We start from the raw sequence: 16,944 nt of genomic DNA, 5'->3' as shown, positions 1-16,944 counted from the left end.
TTTAAATGCATCCGACAACCCTGCGTTATAATGTTGATGCAACTGTTGAACTGAGCTGGAATTGAATTATTCCCGATCAATAGACACCATGGCCTCAACAGGATTACTGGTGGTGTCTAACATCAAGCACCTTGGAAAATCCCTGCACGCCATCGAGAAGTACGTGAATTCCCTGTACATCCACTTGAATGTGGCGGGGTCAACGTCCACAACGTCACCAAATCTACCGGATCCTCCGGTTTGGGGTCGTCTGATTTCCCAGCTCTATGCGAACAGCAGCAGTTATGTGGGCAACCAACTGGACCTACGGGTACTTGTCTCGCCACTCCGGCCAGGAAGCAGTGGATCCTTGAAGTTGCGCCAGCCAGTGGACTTGATATTTTCGGATGCACATCATCCGGAACTGTGCGACAAGTTGCGGGCGGATCTCAACATCAGCAAGCCCACTATCTTCCTGGAAGACTCACCTATCTCCGATTTAAGAGACCAACAGGACGCCTTGCAGGCTCCGAAGATGTATCCCTCGGTTGTCCTTGGCGGAACCTTCGATCGCATCCACCTGGGCCACAAGATATTCCTCACCCAGGCGGTACTGCGCACCTGCAAACGTCTGGTTGTGGGCGTGACGACCTCAGCCATGACGAAGGGTAAGAAACGGATGATTCGGCAAAAAGATTCTTATCTAAATGGCCTTTGCTATCTGCAGGCAAGACTTTGCCGGATTTGATACTGCCCGTGGAGGAGCGTATTGCCCGGCTAAGAAATTTCCTTATGGACATAGACAGCACTCTCCAGTACGAGATAGTGCCGATCGACGATCCCTTCGGACCCACGCAAGTGGATCCCGATCTGGACATGATTGTGGTCAGTGCGGAAACCCTGAGGGGTGGTCAAAAGGTCAATGAGATACGCTCCGCCAAGCAGCTAAGGGAGCTGGAAATCTTCGTAATCGATATTGTGGAGAGCAACGTGCATGACGGCATCCACGAGACGAAGGTCAGCTCGAGTAACACTCGGATTGATTTGCTGGGCACTCGCTGGCGAAGACCGGATCAGCGACCACAGCTTCCGTCGCGCCCCCATATCATTGGATTAACAGGTGGCATCGCCTCCGGCAAGAGTAAGATGGCCGAGCGATTGGGCGGAATGGGCGCCCATGTCATCGACTGCGACAAGGTGGCGCACGATGTATATGAACCGGGTCAGGTGTGCTACGAACGGATTGTGCAGCATTTTGGACAGGGCATTGTAGCCGCAGACGGCCGGATAGATCGTTCGAAACTAGGGCCTTTGGTATTTGCCGATCCCAAGCAGCTGCAGACCCTCAATGGGATCGTCTGGCCGGAACTTATCGCTGAGATCAATAGAAGACTAGATGCACTTCGTTCCCAGGCCGAAGTGCCCCGTGTGGTGATCCTGGAGGCTGCGATACTGTTGCGTGCGGGCTGGGAGTCCAATTGCCATGAGATTTGGTCCATGATTGTGCCGCCCGAAGAGGCTGTTCGTAGAATTATCAATCGCAACAACCTCAGTGAGGAGGAGGCTAGGAAGCGACTGTCCAGTCAGGTGCCCAACACGGAGATAGTGGCCAAGTCTCACGTTATCTTCAGCTCACAATGGGATCACGACTTCACCCAGAAACAGGCGGAGCGGGCCTGGCGAATGCTCACCAAGGAACTGGACTCGCAACAGAGCAGTCTCTAACACTAATTGATATTCAAGTTACCTGAGATAACCATTGTTGAACCTTATTTTTTTGTATGGTTTTTTATGCATTTGTTGTACATTGCTTATTTGTAAGTCGAAAGTTAAAGAGAAGCTCCGGGACGTCATTGGGAAATCGCTGAAATTTTCATTGGAATCCTAGTGGGTAGTCTAGTGGCTCTCGCCCTTCTTGCCGGCTACCCGCTTGAAGTCGTTCATCTTGGTGGTCATGATGGGAGAGCCAATGAAGCCGATGTAGTCGATCTGCGTTACATCGCCACCCGACTGGTTGTTCTTCACGAAAATCTGGATGTTCTGCACGTTCTGAAACTTGACGTAGCGCAGATTGACAGGAACGCCGTTCTCCAGCTCCTTTTCAGCCAGGCTGCAAAGTGGTTCAAACAATAAGCCGAGGAAATGGAAAGTGGTTAAGGTAAAGCCCACCTCAAATCCTGCACGCTGGTCATGGACTCGGCCATGTCAAAGTCAATGGTGCGCGGCTGGTTGATGAACAGCTTGACATCCTTGGGACCCAGTTGCGAAGGCGCCTTGAACTTCAACGAGTGGATCTTGACGGCCTGATTGAAGGTGATGGAGAGGATGAGCTGCTCATCGCAGTCGGACTGCAGGTAGCCGCCGGCGGAGGCCAGGGCATGCTTTAAGTTATGGTCATCGGCTTCGTTGAGACACTCGCATTCTTGCTTCGAGATGAAAGTATTCAGTTCCATCTATTTGGTGAACGAACAAAGCTTTAAGTGTATTGGGTGGTCTGAAAATCAGGATAACCCTACCAAGCCCTGGCCGTAGTCCTCGCCGGCATCCTCACCACTACTGGTGCCGATGTGCTCTTGGATCTTAGCCTCCAGTCCGTTGACGTCCGCTCCCTGGATGCGGTCGATTTTGGTCCTGTTCCTGTAGAAGATGAATGTGGGCATGGCCGAAACGCCCTGGCCGGCGGCCGTATCCTGGCACTTGTCCACGTCCACCTTCAGGAAGATCGCCTTCGGGTACTTGTTCGGGAACATTTCGAAAATGGGGGCAATCCGCTGGCAGGGACCGCACCAGGTGGCCGTGAAGTCCACTACCACTAGGCGAACGCCCGCCTGTGCCAGCTCCGCCTGGAAGTGGGACTCATCATTGATCACGCGCACGGACATGGCGATAATTATAAAATATTATTGGTTTTAAATGCGAATTTCCGAAGCGACAACAAAAAGATGACTGGCATCTAATTTCAGTGTGACCAGCTACAAATATTATAATAAACTTAAAATAAAATTATCTATGACTTTAATTTACTAAATAATTAAACTAAGAGTGTATATAAATTTGTTGTACACAACCAGTTTTAAGATATTCAACCACATTTTCGTTGAAAACTGAGAAAAACTTAAAATTATTTTTTGGATTGAATTTGAACTATCTTGAATTCAAATTGTCGAATTATTTTGTTTGTTGTCGAATGTGCGAAAAACTATGAAAAGATCGATGGCTTTATACTTGTAATTTCCAAAGAAATTAGTTTCGTAATTTTTTGTATGAAGTTTTTCGTTTTGCTAGCCACGGGCTTAGTTTGGTTTTAGTTTTTACCAATTTAATTTTAATCTCGCGCTCTACTATTAGGGTTGTCATGGCTTAAAATTGTTAAGAGGCAGGCCCACTGGCCACGCTTCTGGAACCTTCGATACTATCGATTCCTGGGCATTACCTGGCCACACTAGCTTTACCTCGTGGTGTTTCAGTCAGTCGCATTTTCATTAAAGTCGCCATTTTAAAATTCGAGAGTGTGCACAATGGCAGATGTGGAAAAGGAGCCCGAGAAGACCATCGCCGAGGATTTGGTTGTGACCAAGTACAAGTTGGCCGGCGAGATCGTCAACAGTGAGTATTGCTGCCCGAAGTGCGTGAGGGGAAAGCGTTGATTCCAGGAGGCGCTGCTACGTGGCGCTTACACAATAAAAAATGCCGCTTTCCCTTTTACGCCACGCGTTGATAAATCCGCCTATTTCTGGACCCCGTCTGTCTGTTTAATTTTAGAAACCCTCAAGGCGGTAATTGGACTCTGTGTGGTGGATGCCTCCGTGCGGGAGATCTGCACCCAGGGCGACAATCAGCTCACCGAGGAGACCGGCAAAGTAAGTGGAAACCACCCGGGTTTCAGACGCTAAATACCCAGTCCAATGATTAAGAAACACACCTTTGAGGGTATTCCAAAGGCGAGCCATGTGCTGTGTGGAATGGCGATCACTCCGTGGTCGCCAGGCGCTCGCGGGTATTTCAATTATCCACGTGCCCGGCTTGTGGGCTCGCCTTTCGGTCCCAAGGATTCACAGATTATGAGATCTGAGGACAGCCTAGACCCGTTCAGAGATTACTGGTCGAAGGTAGCACCCAACTAACATGAATCCCTCTATTTCGACAGGTATACAAAAAGGAGAAAGACCTGAAGAAGGGCATTGCCTTTCCCACCTGTCTGTCCGTCAACAATTGTGTCTGCCACTTCTCGCCAGCCAAAAACGATACGGACTACACGTTAAAGGCCGGCGATGTGGTTAAAATGTAAGTCTTGCCTCTTATCTGGCTTATCCCAAACCTAAATTCTTCGTTTTCCTGCTCTATAGTGACTTGGGCGCCCACATTGATGGTTTCATTGCCGTGGCAGCTCACACAATAGTGGTTGGCGCTAGAGCGAATGAGAAGATCAGTGGTCGCCAGGCCGATGTCATCCTCGCTGCCTACTGGGCTGTCCAGGCTGCCCTGCGGCTGCTAAAGTCCGGCGCCACTGTAAGTCCGCCAAAAGTTCTAAATAATCCGTAGTTAGTCCTCGCAAGAAACGGATTGTCTGGCGCATTTATCCACGCGACTGAACGTCTCAACACTTGCGAAGATCAGTTGGCAGCTGATATTTGCTCTGGCCTAATATTTAGGGCTGGTTGCCCCATGCCAGTTGTCCACATGGTTACATCTTCTGCAGGCAACGGATTGACTGGTGCTCGAACCTTGGCACAGTTCAGCTCAACGCCTGCGGAAAAAAACGCGTCAATTTCGTGAACTGAACAAGTTTATTGCAAAGAAATGTTCGGTCTTTATAGTTGTCCACATCTACAGAGTAGGCTAGAATTGTATTCTGCAGGCAACGGATTGGCTGCTGCTTAAACCATGGCTCAGTACAGCTCAACGCCTGCACAGAATAGCAGTGTCGATTTCGTGAACTGAACAAGTTTATATTTCAGAAATGTTCGGTCTTTAAAGTTGTCCACAATCGCATCGAGAATTCCGATTAGTGATTTATGATTGCTCTATTATATGTGCTTTATCTAGTAAATGCTAAGATAGGTGATTGAGTATGGCATATCTTTCAATTGCCTTTGCCAAGTCGAAAGGTTTTCTTTATCTCTGTAGCGGTTTTTTAAATTGCTTTATTTTTATTTGTAAATAAGAACAATTAACATTAATGCACTAGTTTATTATACTGATCTTGAACTCGAAGATTAAGTTTTAAACCTTTTTTTTTCTAACAGAATTACTCCCTCACCGATGCCGTGCAACAAATCAGCGAGTCGTACAAGTGCAAGCCCATCGAGGGCATGCTTAGTCACGAGCTGAAGCAGTTCAAAATTGACGGTGAGAAGACGATCATACAGAACCCTAGCGAGGCGCAGCGCAAGGAGCATGAGAAGTGCACCTTCGACACGTACGAGGTGTATGCCATCGATGTCATCGTCAGCACCGGCGAAGGAGTGGTTAGTAATCCAGCAAAAGACACCATCTTTTCTCCTCTTTGTTCAATGATTAAAAACACGCGCTTGAGGCTGACTAGGCTGGAGTGAGGAGTTTGTTGCGTAAGCATCTCGTATGCTTGGCGGGCTTTTGTTTGTAAGCTCGGCACGCGTAGACACCAATGTCCAGCCAGCTGTTGTCCGAAGATAGCTAGATTATGAGATCTGAGAACGCCAAAGAGATGCGAAGATTCCCAATGGATGGGCCAGAAAACAATTGCTTAGCTTTCGTATTTTCGTTGCAGGGACGCGAGAAGGACACCAAGGTCTCCATCTACAAGAAGTCTGAGGAGAACTACATGCTCAAGCTGAAGGCTTCCCGCGCCCTGCTGGCAGAGGTGAAAACCAAGTACGGAAACATGCCATTCAACATCCGCAGCTTCGAGGAGGAGACCAAGGCTCGCATGGGAGTCGTCGAGTGCGTCTCGCACAAGATGATTGAGCCCTTCCAAGTGCTGTATGAGAAGCCATGTAAGTGTGATATTGAGCATTCTTTCTATTATATCGTTGGCAAAACTTAATTCCGGATTTGGTACACCTTCGGGTGCTAGGTACGGCCAGACATTTTGCTAGAACAAAGCCCAGGCCTTGGCGTCTTCAGCAGTTGCCCCAGTGTGGCCTCTGTCTGAACATGCCAATGTCACAATTGCAACTAACTAACTACTTTATCTATATCTATACAACTAAGTTTAAAGCTTCTATCAATCTTGTTAATTAATCTTTGAAACCAAAATTCATATCAAAACGTTAACAACCTATTGCTTTCTCTCGAATTGCAGCCGAGGTTGTGGCGCAGTTCAAGCATACGGTTCTGCTCATGCCTAACGGCGTCAACTTGGTCACCGGCATCCCATTCGAGGCGGAGAACTACGTGAGCGAGTACAGCGTTGCGCAGGAGGAGCTGAAGGTAAGTGTACTTTTCCTATATGATGTCACGACAGGTACTTATTTAAAACACCCTTTTTTTAGACCCTGCTGACGCAGCCTTTGGGCCCCGTCAAGGGCAAGGGTAAGGGCAAGAAAGCATCAGCTGGAGCGGCGACAAAGGTGGAAACGGCGCCGGCCGTTGAGACCAAGGCATAGACCAGACCGCTGATTCAGATCCGCACCACCAACCCAACAACGGAAACCACAATGTGAACAATTGCGCTGCCTACCGCTGCCGCTCTACAGTTTTTTTACTATCGAATTCGTTGCGTATTAAAGCCTTTTTGACAACAGAAGAGAACAGAACCTGGCAACAATTTGAGGATTCCTGTTCACACCAGCAGCAGCGAATAACAACGCAGAACCATTTCCCCCAACAAATCCTCCATCCATCAGCAGGGCGGTGGTACCGCTCCAACTTTACCTCTTTATTTCCTTTACTATAAGCTGCCTTCGTTTATCGGTTTGTTCAACATCATCGCAACGAAAAAGCAAAGCAAAGCAAGAACTGTCGTCAAATTGTAACAATTTTAACGCTAAAATGATCTTAAAATATAATTCATGAGAAACGTTATTAACGCTGCGTAGTAGGTATTAAATAAAATTAACATTTTCTATAAAACAACCGATAAATGCCAAGTGGGTTTTGTTATTTATCTCACTTCCTTGGGGCCCCAGACACAGGGTCTAATCGAATTCGAGACGCTTGTGATTGTAATAAATGCACTTGAGAGTTGTGTTTATTTTATACTTTTAATTTAGTTTTGATGTTCACATTCACATTATACAATTTGTAATTTAGATTTCTTGCATGTTTAGTTTAAATTTTACAGTCTCATCTTTGAACTCTGGTGTTACGAAAGTTGCAAGAATAACTTCGTTATGGTTAATGTCGCTTAGTGCTGATCCAGCCACCCCAGCCACTGACCCCGTATCCAGTGCCATCTAGTCTAGTCCAGTCCAGTCCAGTCCGATTCAGTACGCTCTGCCCATCCCGCCGACTTCCTTCTTTTGCGTCAAACAAAATAAACAACAGAACAAAATACGCAATTGCTGCTGGCAATGTATAGAAAACACGACCAGCATTTTCAGCCGACAGGATATGTGGCCGTGGACTATAACAGGATCTGAGATTTAATGGTCTGTCTGTCCTCGCTACATACATAGTTTGGTGTACTCTTTTTTAGTTTTTGGGTCGAGGACTGTGTTCAACTCGGGGCCACACTAGTTATCGACATGCACATCCATCGGTGCCGAGGCGGTCACGTTGCTCGACTTCTCCGGTGAGTCCAGGTAGATCTTTAGGGCGCGTTCCCGCCGTTGCGAGTACCGCGTGGTGGACACGCAACCCACCCGGTCCAAGCGGGCCTTCTCCCTGGCGTTCATCTGACGTCGCTCATCCAGCGAAAGCTCACGCGCAGGTACGCTTCTATCTCTGTTGGTGAGTTCTGTCAGTTTCAGTTTCGTATAATCTCCACTCCCCCCTCTTAGGTACTCACCTGTACAGGTAAATGTTGCCCGTCTGTGTAGTGTTCAGCGGATACTTGTCCAGGGTGGCAGGCACCGAGTACCAGCTGCTGGAGTCGTTGACGCTTAACGCCGATATGCTTGTGCAGGGGAAGTTGCTGTTCACCTGCGAGGAAAGCGTTTTAGGTTTGGATCAAGATCTACCGAAGAGGGTATTGTACACACCTTCATATAGCTAAGTTTGTCTATAGTGATGTCGCTGATCTCTGATAATGAACGTCTGATTTCGCTGTCCTCTGTCAAAAAAAAATGGAGTTAAAAAACATTATTAAAATTATATGAATGAAACAAACTCCATCATTCTTAAATTTTGATTTTTAAAAATACTTACGGTCCATAGTAATTTCCTGGAATTTGCCAAACTCCATTTTAGCCGGACACCAGCGCCTAACGAATATGGTCAGTGAATCGTCCTTGGGCTGTGGATTGACTCCCTCCTCGCACTCCTGCACAATGAACTGCAAAGCCACCAACAAATAATTATAACTTTCATCCCGATCGTAAGAAAGATAAACCCACCTCCGCTGCGATGGTTGAGCGCATGTCGCAGTAGAGCGTCTCATCGTTGGCCAGAATCTTGATCGGAATACGCCCGCCCTTCAGCCAGATGCGGCAGTTGTCCACAGTGAGAGTGGCATACTTGGCGTCAATGCGATGCAGCTTGGCCACCAGATCCTTCTTGGCCTGCTCCGCGGTGGTGTTGGCATTGTACACCCACTCACAGACGCAGGGCAACTTAGAGGTTTCGTTGTCCACGTCCGCCAGCCGCAGAAAGTGAATCTTGGCCTTAAACTCGTCCGGCTCCAGATTCTTGCCCAATTCCACAGTCAGTGTCTCGCCCTCGGTGAGCAGGACCAGAGAGTTGTTCTGATTGCCGGAGAGGTTATTGTCGTGCTTGCGCTGCAGCTTAAAGTAGGCGCTGGGCACTTGGATCAGCTCCTCGATGTGGCGCTTGAAGGCGCCCATGCGCATGTGTGAGCCCACCAGCAGTTTGTAGGCGCGCGTCGGCCTACGCAGTTGTGCCTCCTCGTCGGACTGGTGGCCCGAACTGGAATTGCTGCCCACCACATCCACGCACTCGATCTTTGTGGCGTGGAAGAAGTGGTTGGTGCTGCTGGGCAGGAGCAGGGGATCAACCACATCGGCCGCCGCATAGCTACCGTTGCCATTGCAGTAGGCGTGCACCCGCATCATGGCATCGTGGGAGGCTGCTTCGTCCTCGGGGCTAGACAGTTGTGGCGAATGGCTGGTGGAGCTGACTTGGCTGTCGCCACCACCGCGGTTTGCCAGGTTCTCCGTCTCCACCAGAGTGCGGTCCCCGTCACTCAGACTGCTGTCCTCCGAGTTGGACTCGTGGCCATGACTGGGACTGGGCTGCGACATTGGCTCCAGCAAATCCCGCTTGTAGCGCCTCCAGTCACAGTCATTGCTGGACGTCTCGTGACCGGATCCCACGCCGTTCATCATGGCGGCGTCCACCACATCACCACCGCTGGCGGGCTGGAAAATGAAACCCAAGAAAGTTAGACTCAGTCACACAGAACACTTGGGATCTGTAAAACTTACCTCGACTGGCTCTACACTGGGCACACCCAGCATCTCAAGGCTGGCGGGATCCGTATTGGGCACGTTCAGATAGAAGTATGTTATGGATTTGAACTGGGTGTTGGCCAGGTTCTGGAGGTGCTGCAGCGCCTCGGGCGTGGGATTGGGATCATAGGCCATGAAAGCTTTCGGCACCGTGCCGCGCACCGTGGCGAGTAGGAACTGCTGCTCGCTGATGTGCAAACGGAGGCCGATGGAGCGGCGAAGGGCGTCGCTGGCCTCCCGCTCCCGCGCTGCTGAGTAAACCAGGAAGGGACCGTCCATCGCCATGCTCGATAGATCTACCATAAACACATACCACGTGATGCCGTCCGGGGCGTAGGGCTCGAATTCCTGGTCCTCGGCCCGATACTCAAGCAAAAAGTCCAGACTGTAGTTCTGTGCGGCGCGCAGTTCAGTCAGGCTTGGATCTGTGCAGCTCTCCAGCGACTGGATAATCGTGTCCATTGCAGAGTTGTAGGCCACCAGGCGACAGCGCGAAAGCGGCGCAAATTGTTCCACATTCAGCATCTCGTAGGCGGACATCAGTACCAGGTTGATGTTGAAACTCTGCGACACGTACACCCTTGTGATCTTCATCTTCTTCAGTGAGGGATTGTAGAAGTAGACGCGCGGCTTGTACAAATCCGGCAGAGCCAAGTCTGTAACAGTGATGTGCCTGCCCAGGCGAGTCACGCGAGTCTCCTCCTCCGAATGCAGCTTGGGCAGCAGCGTTTTGATGTGCTCCGGAAAGTCGGCCACCTTGGCGACCTGTTCGTTCCGTTTAGCGTCCACCTGCCGGTACATCAACATGTAGGCGTTGGTGCTGGAGGTGTAGGCACTGGAGTAGTAGCTGCCGTTCGGTCCGCCAAACGAGCGCTGGATGTCCTCCTGGGTGATCTGCGGATAGAAAGTCCATCAGTTTTCGAAAATCATTGAAAAGTAAAGCAAAACCTACAGTGGAAACATTCTGATCGTTGAAGCAGAACCACTCGTTGTTGTCGAAGTCCTTAATGTAGGCGTAGTAGTGGCCACCGGAAGCGCTGCCCGAGTGAATCATGATAGCAAACAACTCGTACAAGTACGGACCCGATCCCTGCTTGGCGCTCTTGCTGGTGCTGCTGCTCATGTCGATGCCCTCGTCCTCGTCGTTCAGGTCGTTCTCATGCTGGCTGGAGCTCGCTGTGGTCACCACACCGCTGCTCAGGTTATCGTCCTCCATGGCCGAACCACTGTCCGCCGTGCTGCAATCGTCAACGGTGCCGTTCATCTGAGAGTTGGCCTCACCGCTGTTGCCGCTCCGGTTGATGAACGTGTTCAGGTTAAGGGTCTGAGGAAAGGTCACTCTGAAAGGCAGAATAATACAAGAATTGAGATGCTTGACTATCATCGTCGAAATATTGATATATGATGACTCTAATCAATTTATCTTGTTTAACATTGCAAACAAAAGAACTCAGTTAAACTAGGTGTATGTTACCATACACATGTTAGTAACACCCTATTGGTTTCCTATTAAATCAATTACCACGGTGTCTCACCTGTCGTTTAACTTGATGCGGTGCATGGTCTGGTAGTCGAAATCGAAGCGCTTCAGATGCAACGTGAGGATGTAGGGGAAGGACTTAAAGTGTAGTCCCTTGTGCGCGTCGCACTTCTTCTTGCACTTCTCGCACAGATACTGGTTGTTGCCATCGAGCGTCTCTGGTTGGACGAAGGCGCGCAGAGCCTCCTCGATGCTGCCGTATGCGGAGCTGCTGCCAAAAGGCCGAACCGGGAGCGGGATGTCTAGGAAGGTGTCCTCGCGCGTCTTCTCCGTATTGCACTCCAGACATTTGACGTAATCGTTCATCTTGCCCTCGTACAGATTGGAGATGAGATTGGCCTGCTTGGTGTTCTTGAACTTGTGCTCCAGGGCGTCGAACATGACGCGGCAAAGTTCCTGGATGTCGTGCTGCTGCCAGGCCTCCGTCGAGTCCCAGCCGAAGCTGCGGGTCAGGTCGGTGGTCTCCACCGCCGCCTTGGGCGACGTCTGCAAGTTAAGGAACAGCTTCTGCAGCTGGTAGGGTATGTTCTTGGCCTCGTTGTCGTTGTCGAACTCCCAGCGGTACAGAGCATTTCTAAACTCGGGCGTCATAAACAGCGCCTGGAGCAAACTGTTCAGGTAGCAGGTCATGGCCTGGTTAACCAATCCCACATAGCCCCTGGCTCCACCGTTCTTCTGCCGTGTCGTCTCTGCCTCAGCTTCAGCCTCGGCCTCAGCTTCCGTCGTGACCGAGGCCACAAAGTCCGCAGTCGTGGTGTTGACTCTCTGCCATGCTGGCAACTCATCTCCACCATACTTGCGGCGATAGAAATTAGAGAGAGCCGGGTCCGTTCCATCGTCTGGTCCCATTGTAGATAGATCCACCTCACCGGCTATGCCCTCCACGTCCAAGTCAACAGCGGGGGCTCCAAAATCGTAGCCTGGTCCCATATTAGTCGGACTAGCAGATGCGCCCAGGGCCAGGTCGTCGTCAGACAGTTGCTCGGCATCCGAGATGAATAGGTCCACCGGCGAAATGAGGTTTCTAGCTTGTGGGTAGAGCTGCAGCTGCTCGGAGAGTTGTTGTTTGCTCAGCGAGTCTAGCGGTTCGCAGTCCAGTTCTTTTATTGGTGATGATGGCTTGATGGGACTCGGTAACTCGGGACTGGCGTCTGTTGTCGTGACTTTCGCCGCCTTCTTTGCAATGGGACTCGCTGGAGACGAGATTTTGGAGCTCTGCTCTGCCTCTGCAGATACCTCGGGACTTTCTTCTGGGCTGACCTTGGGAGCTTCCTCTGAAACGGCCTTGGGGCTATCTTCTTTAGTTGCCTTGATCTTGGAACTCTTTTCTGGGCTTGAGTCCGAACCAGCGCTTAGTTTGGCGCTGGCCGAAGGGTCCTCGACCGTGGTTTTTGTCTTGTTTGGCGAGGCAGAGCCCGAGGCTGGCTTCTTCTTTGTCTTCTCGCCAACCACACGTTTCTTCTTCTCGCCAGTGGCTGGGCTCTTGGCCTTCGCCTCGTCCGACTTCACGACCTTCTTGACCACCACCTTTTTGATGGGCAACTCGAAGCGTTTGGTCACGTCGCCATCCCAGCTGCCGGAGGGCAGCAGAATCAAGTGGTTCTTTAGCTGGCGCTCAAAGCCATCCACATCATACAGAAGCTTGGATTCAAGGGCATTCAGGTTAACCTAAAAACGGGGGAATTCGTAAAAGGGTCTGCTCTAAGAGTTAAATTCGGGATAATCCTTACCAGATCCTTGTTTTCGTGTGGTTGCAGCAGGAGCTCAAATTTCCCGTAGGGAAACTGTGTGCCTATCAGGTCGATCACGCGCTTCACCGTGAAGTGGGAGCGAACCACAACATTGATTTTCTTCTGCTCCGAGCCGGGAGTCTGGTCGAAGACCGACACGGTGCACTGCTCGCTATCCTTGTCCGTCATGTCCTGTCTGCGGAGTGTTGGTGGGGATAATCCTACGGACAGAGTGAAAGTGAAACGTTGAGCTTTACTCATGAATTTTGTATTGATTTTTGTTTTTCTAACAAAATGACACCTTTAACGTCTCCAACGTGGCCAAGTTGCTGGTCATGACGATGCTTCTTTTGGACAGCTGAGGCCCGTAGTAAATAAGGAAGAGCTGGCCAGCACCAAATTACTGCGAAATCTTCTTGTTTTCGACCTCATTCGCGAATAAAGCGGCAGAAACCAAGCAAAATCCGTCCCGCCTCCCTATCCACGGCTATTGACATGCTCCGGGCTCGCTTTTCGCGCCTTATTTGTACGGGCCAGCGCCATTTGCCGTCTATATATATACAGATATAGCACGTACACCCAATCGAGCATCGACTGCCCCCCGAAAATCGACGTCGTGACTAACGCGCAGTGGAATTTCGTAAACAACCGACCAGCAGTTGGCCCCGGAGGATGCTACGGGAATTATTATTTGCCCCCATTTGGATACCAACGTCATTATCATCGGGCGTACTGAACGCATAAATTTCAGTGCAAATATCGCTCCATGTTGGCTGGGTTTCTTTGTGGGTCCCTGCTCGACATTGTAACGGAAGTGCTGGCCGAATATCTGGCGCCTCCATATTCCGGCAGTGCGCAAATTGCAAGTGGGCGGCACACATACCCACATGTACAAAATATTACCGATTGGAGCATAGGCGAAAGACTGAAAATTATTCTAGAAATATTTGTACAGCTTGACAGATTTAAGGAAAACATATGGTGGATTTAAGTTGGAAACTTATAGATATTATAGGTATCATTCAGCGAATAGCAATTGATCCATTCCAGACGTTTTCTAAATTAATTCTATAGCTGACCTATAGGGAATAATTATAAGATGGTTTTATTAAAGCAGGCATCTTAGTTATATTCTCTGACTTTCAGTCAATACTGAAAATGTTGCATTTTTATAAATGATCATTTATAATGCTTTGCATTTTATTAATATTTATAATCTTCAGAAATGCCTGTCAATTGGTTCTATAATTAATTTTGTTGCTATTAATTTAATGAGACGTAAGTTGCTCGGCATTTTATTTAGTGTCGCAAGCAATTGCTATGTTTTTCCAATTCGCTGCAATGAAATATCCACAAAAACACACAGCCAGCCAAGATATTTTGGGAATCCCGATGGAGGATGCACCACGACGTGATTTGAATGCGCTGCAGTTGCCGTTCAAACACATGTTGGATGGTCCAAACACAACCCGTATAGCCCGGCAAGGGAGCGAGCGAGATGGGGATCCAAAAATGCTAATACACGTCGGCCAGCAGAAATCAAAATAAGAAATCCGTGCTGCTAAAAATAAAAACAGGCGGCGACAGCGACAACGACACATCGGAACGTTCGGAAAAAGCACACAAAATTCAAGATAAAGGGGCGAAAGGAGGCAGATATAAGACAGCTTTGGGAGCGTTTCAAATACGCGTACATCTGGCTATTTGTAAACGCGAAGGTTTTCAGAGAAGCACACAGACTCATAGATGAATGTCTGTTCATCAGAATAGTGTGGCATTTTCAACACCATTGCCCCCACTCAATATTTACATGACGGCGATGATCTTTCGGCCAATGTTTGTGTTGGTTGGGTATTACAGAAACCGATATCGCGGGTTATCTATGCCATATAGACAATCTGGCGGGCCAGAAGGGAGAGTGCTCATTCTCGCATATATTTGTGCTATTTTTGAACTATTTCGGTACTGCGAAATCTATGTGGCCTACAAAACCACGAGATGACTGAGATCTGACTGCTGTCTGCCGGAAATCGCAGGATTTCTGGTCATATAATGCACTTTCGAGAACGAAAATCTCCATTACGAAACGATTGCTATTCTTAGACCTCGTACAACTTCAGTTCTTCAGTTGGAGCTTCCAATGTGGTGTGAATAAGTGTGTATATGCCCGAGCTCTATATGCAACGATTTCTGGCTGTTTTACCGTCTGATCCGAGTGTGCTGAAATCTTTCCGAACTAGAAGACCGCGCCGTCAGCGCACGACATAGTTCACGCGTGTACTGGCCGATTGAGATTCCGATTCCGAAGATATCCCACCCGATTTGGCGGCCGGTCGTTCGCAAATAGCCGCCTAGCTGAGTGCGGTACTTTTTAGTTCTTTATAGGGGATGCACTTTATGTTGACGCCGACTTTTGGAGCCACAATCATTTTTTAATTTCTTTTCTAATAATAAAATTAGACATATAATTGATTTGGACTAAGTAAGATAAGAACATTTCGAATGTAAGTATTTATCAAAATTTCATTTAAAGCCATATACTATATTTTTATTGATTGCTATAAGAAAACTAAGCCTAATGGGAAAACCTTTGTTGTTTTTAAAAGGACTTTGCTAAGTACTTATTTTAAACTGTAACTACAATTAGATTCAAGAATTATTTTGAAAATTTTAGGCTTATAGGAACTTTTTGTTGGAAGAGCTTTCTATAGTTGGGCTTTAGCAACTGCGATATCAATAATTAAGTCGCACAATATCCAGGGACTAATAATAAACTTATATGCAATACCCTTTTTCAAACTGCAATGACCACTCAGGGACTACAACTGATAAGGGTTATCGCCGAACAAAGCAGTGGGTGGGTAGTTCTCTGGGAGAACTTAAAGGCCCCGAGAACCCAGTCAGATTACTCAATGGATATAGGCGATGCTTGGGTTTATAGCGAAAGTGCTATTAATGTCGGTGGCGCTGCTCTCTTTCGGCTAGCAGCCAGCTCTCTATTTGCGGGAATGAATGACTATTTTTATGAGGCTGCTGCCACCGTTGCAATTGCTGCAATGAGACATCGACATCCTGGCCACTGGCGCCATGCCGAAGGATTTGTATTTCAATTTGGGAAAGGGGTTAAGGGTCAAAGGCTGCCTTCGTTTGCGCAACACCCCAGTGGGCGGTGGTCGGTGGGCGGGCCGATCGGTCAAGGCTTTGCTGTGGAACGTGACACGCATATGTTGGTTTGGGTCGGCCCCCAAATAGTGGCCCCAAATGGGTGTCCTTCGGGCTGGAAATTAGTCCTTAGCGAGTCGCGTCCATATGTCGCAAATTTCGAGGGGCGCCTTGTTTTCTTCGCTCTATATTTGTGTGTGTGTGTATGTGTGTACCTCCATCTCACTCACCTCAAGTGTGTGAAAATACTGCGGTATACGGTTTTGTTTGTGTGTGTGGGTGTTGAGGGGGGAATGCGGCTGTTTTTTGCACAATGATCCTGCTTTTCTGATCCCGATCCTGCTGCTCTGCTCCTGCGTGCTGGCTTCCTCTCGGTGCACTTTGAATGCGGTTAATACGAGGCTCGTCGGTTCATTTTTACAAATGTTTTTTGTTGTTCGGCTGCGGCTGTTTTGCCAGAGTTGCTCGCTCCAGTGTGACTGTCCGTCGCCGCTGGCAAAATGGCAAACCTCTAGATGCGCTTTTTGGGGCCATAGTTTTAAGGTCACACTGGTAACACTTAGCATTTATTTGGCTTGAATCAGTGCTGCTTTTTTGTTTTGGGAACCACCTGAATTAAATTCAAAGCAAATATGTATAAGCTAAGCAATATTAAAACCAAAAAAAAAAAATAATTTTAGTTTTATTTGTTTAATTTCGAACGTAGAATATTTAAGTGCTTTTGCAAAAATGATTTTTATATTCCTTAACTATAAAAAAATTGTTACTTAAGTAAGAATTAATATTAAACCGAGTAGCCGATTTTACAACAAAAAAAAAAACGAGAATGTAAACTGTTTCCTTAAAAAACTTCAAAACACTAGACAAAATATCTTACCGTTTATTTTTAAATTCGTATTGCAGATATATTTTTCCGCTAAAAATAGCTATAAGTCGTGAGAACTGGCGTGAGTCTCCAACCTATCGATAATCGGCATTCCAGATG

The 16,944-nt window shown here is 48.2% G+C and overlaps 4 protein-coding genes across 6 annotated transcripts; 2 read left to right on the top strand and 2 right to left on the bottom strand.

Moving 5' to 3' along the window:
- Positions 1–12: 12 nt before the first annotated feature.
- Positions 13–1,840, top strand: LOC108147447 (bifunctional coenzyme A synthase). The gene is made up of 2 exons (XM_017273975.2): positions 13–647; positions 707–1,840. The coding sequence occupies exons 1-2, from the start codon at positions 89–91 to the stop codon at positions 1,702–1,704; spliced, it is 1,557 nt and encodes a 518-aa protein (XP_017129464.1). The 5' UTR covers positions 13–88; the 3' UTR covers positions 1,705–1,840.
- On the bottom strand, positions 1,749–2,934 carry LOC108147449 (thioredoxin-like protein 1). Its single transcript, XM_017273977.2, has 3 exons — positions 2,496–2,934; positions 2,149–2,432; positions 1,749–2,089 (listed from the first exon to the last, which is right to left on the bottom strand). The coding sequence occupies exons 1-3, from the start codon at positions 2,859–2,861 to the stop codon at positions 1,876–1,878; spliced, it is 864 nt and encodes a 287-aa protein (XP_017129466.1). The 5' UTR covers positions 2,862–2,934; the 3' UTR covers positions 1,749–1,875.
- A 482-nt stretch (positions 2,935–3,416) lies between these two features.
- Positions 3,417–7,043, top strand: LOC108147448 (proliferation-associated protein 2G4). The gene is made up of 8 exons (XM_017273976.2): positions 3,417–3,585; positions 3,742–3,839; positions 4,127–4,263; positions 4,326–4,488; positions 5,226–5,447; positions 5,729–5,954; positions 6,263–6,390; positions 6,453–7,043. Exons 1-8 carry the CDS (start codon positions 3,498–3,500, stop codon positions 6,564–6,566), a joined length of 1,176 nt encoding a protein of 391 aa, XP_017129465.1. The 5' UTR covers positions 3,417–3,497; the 3' UTR covers positions 6,567–7,043.
- Positions 7,044–7,122: 79 nt separating this feature from the next.
- Positions 7,123–16,445, bottom strand: LOC108147446 (ubiquitin carboxyl-terminal hydrolase 47). Of its 3 annotated transcripts, none has more exons than XM_017273971.2 (10): positions 16,190–16,445; positions 12,798–13,018; positions 11,063–12,735; positions 10,480–10,867; positions 9,504–10,421; positions 8,457–9,437; positions 8,269–8,395; positions 8,103–8,173; positions 7,910–8,043; positions 7,123–7,845 (listed from the first exon to the last, which is right to left on the bottom strand). In XM_017273971.2, the coding sequence occupies exons 2-10, from the start codon at positions 12,984–12,986 to the stop codon at positions 7,635–7,637; spliced, it is 4,692 nt and encodes a 1,563-aa protein (XP_017129460.1). In that variant the 5' UTR covers positions 12,987–13,018; positions 16,190–16,445; the 3' UTR covers positions 7,123–7,634. The 3 variants fall into 3 exon arrangements, with proteins under 3 accessions (XP_017129460.1, XP_017129461.1, XP_017129462.1); XM_017273972.2 differs by lacking the exon at positions 16,190–16,445 and adding an exon at positions 15,001–15,096; XM_017273973.2 differs by lacking the exon at positions 16,190–16,445 and adding an exon at positions 13,099–13,209.
- Between the last annotated feature and the right edge of the window lie 499 nt (positions 16,446–16,944).

Source organism: Drosophila elegans, unplaced genomic scaffold (assembly GCF_018152505.1).
Source record: "Drosophila elegans isolate 14027-0461.03 unplaced genomic scaffold, ASM1815250v1 contig_208, whole genome shotgun sequence".
In the NCBI taxonomy this organism is placed as follows: Eukaryota; Metazoa; Arthropoda; class Insecta; order Diptera; family Drosophilidae; genus Drosophila; species Drosophila elegans.
The sequence above is the reverse complement of the archived record's forward strand: the minus strand, read 5'-3'. Positions and strand labels throughout refer to the sequence as shown.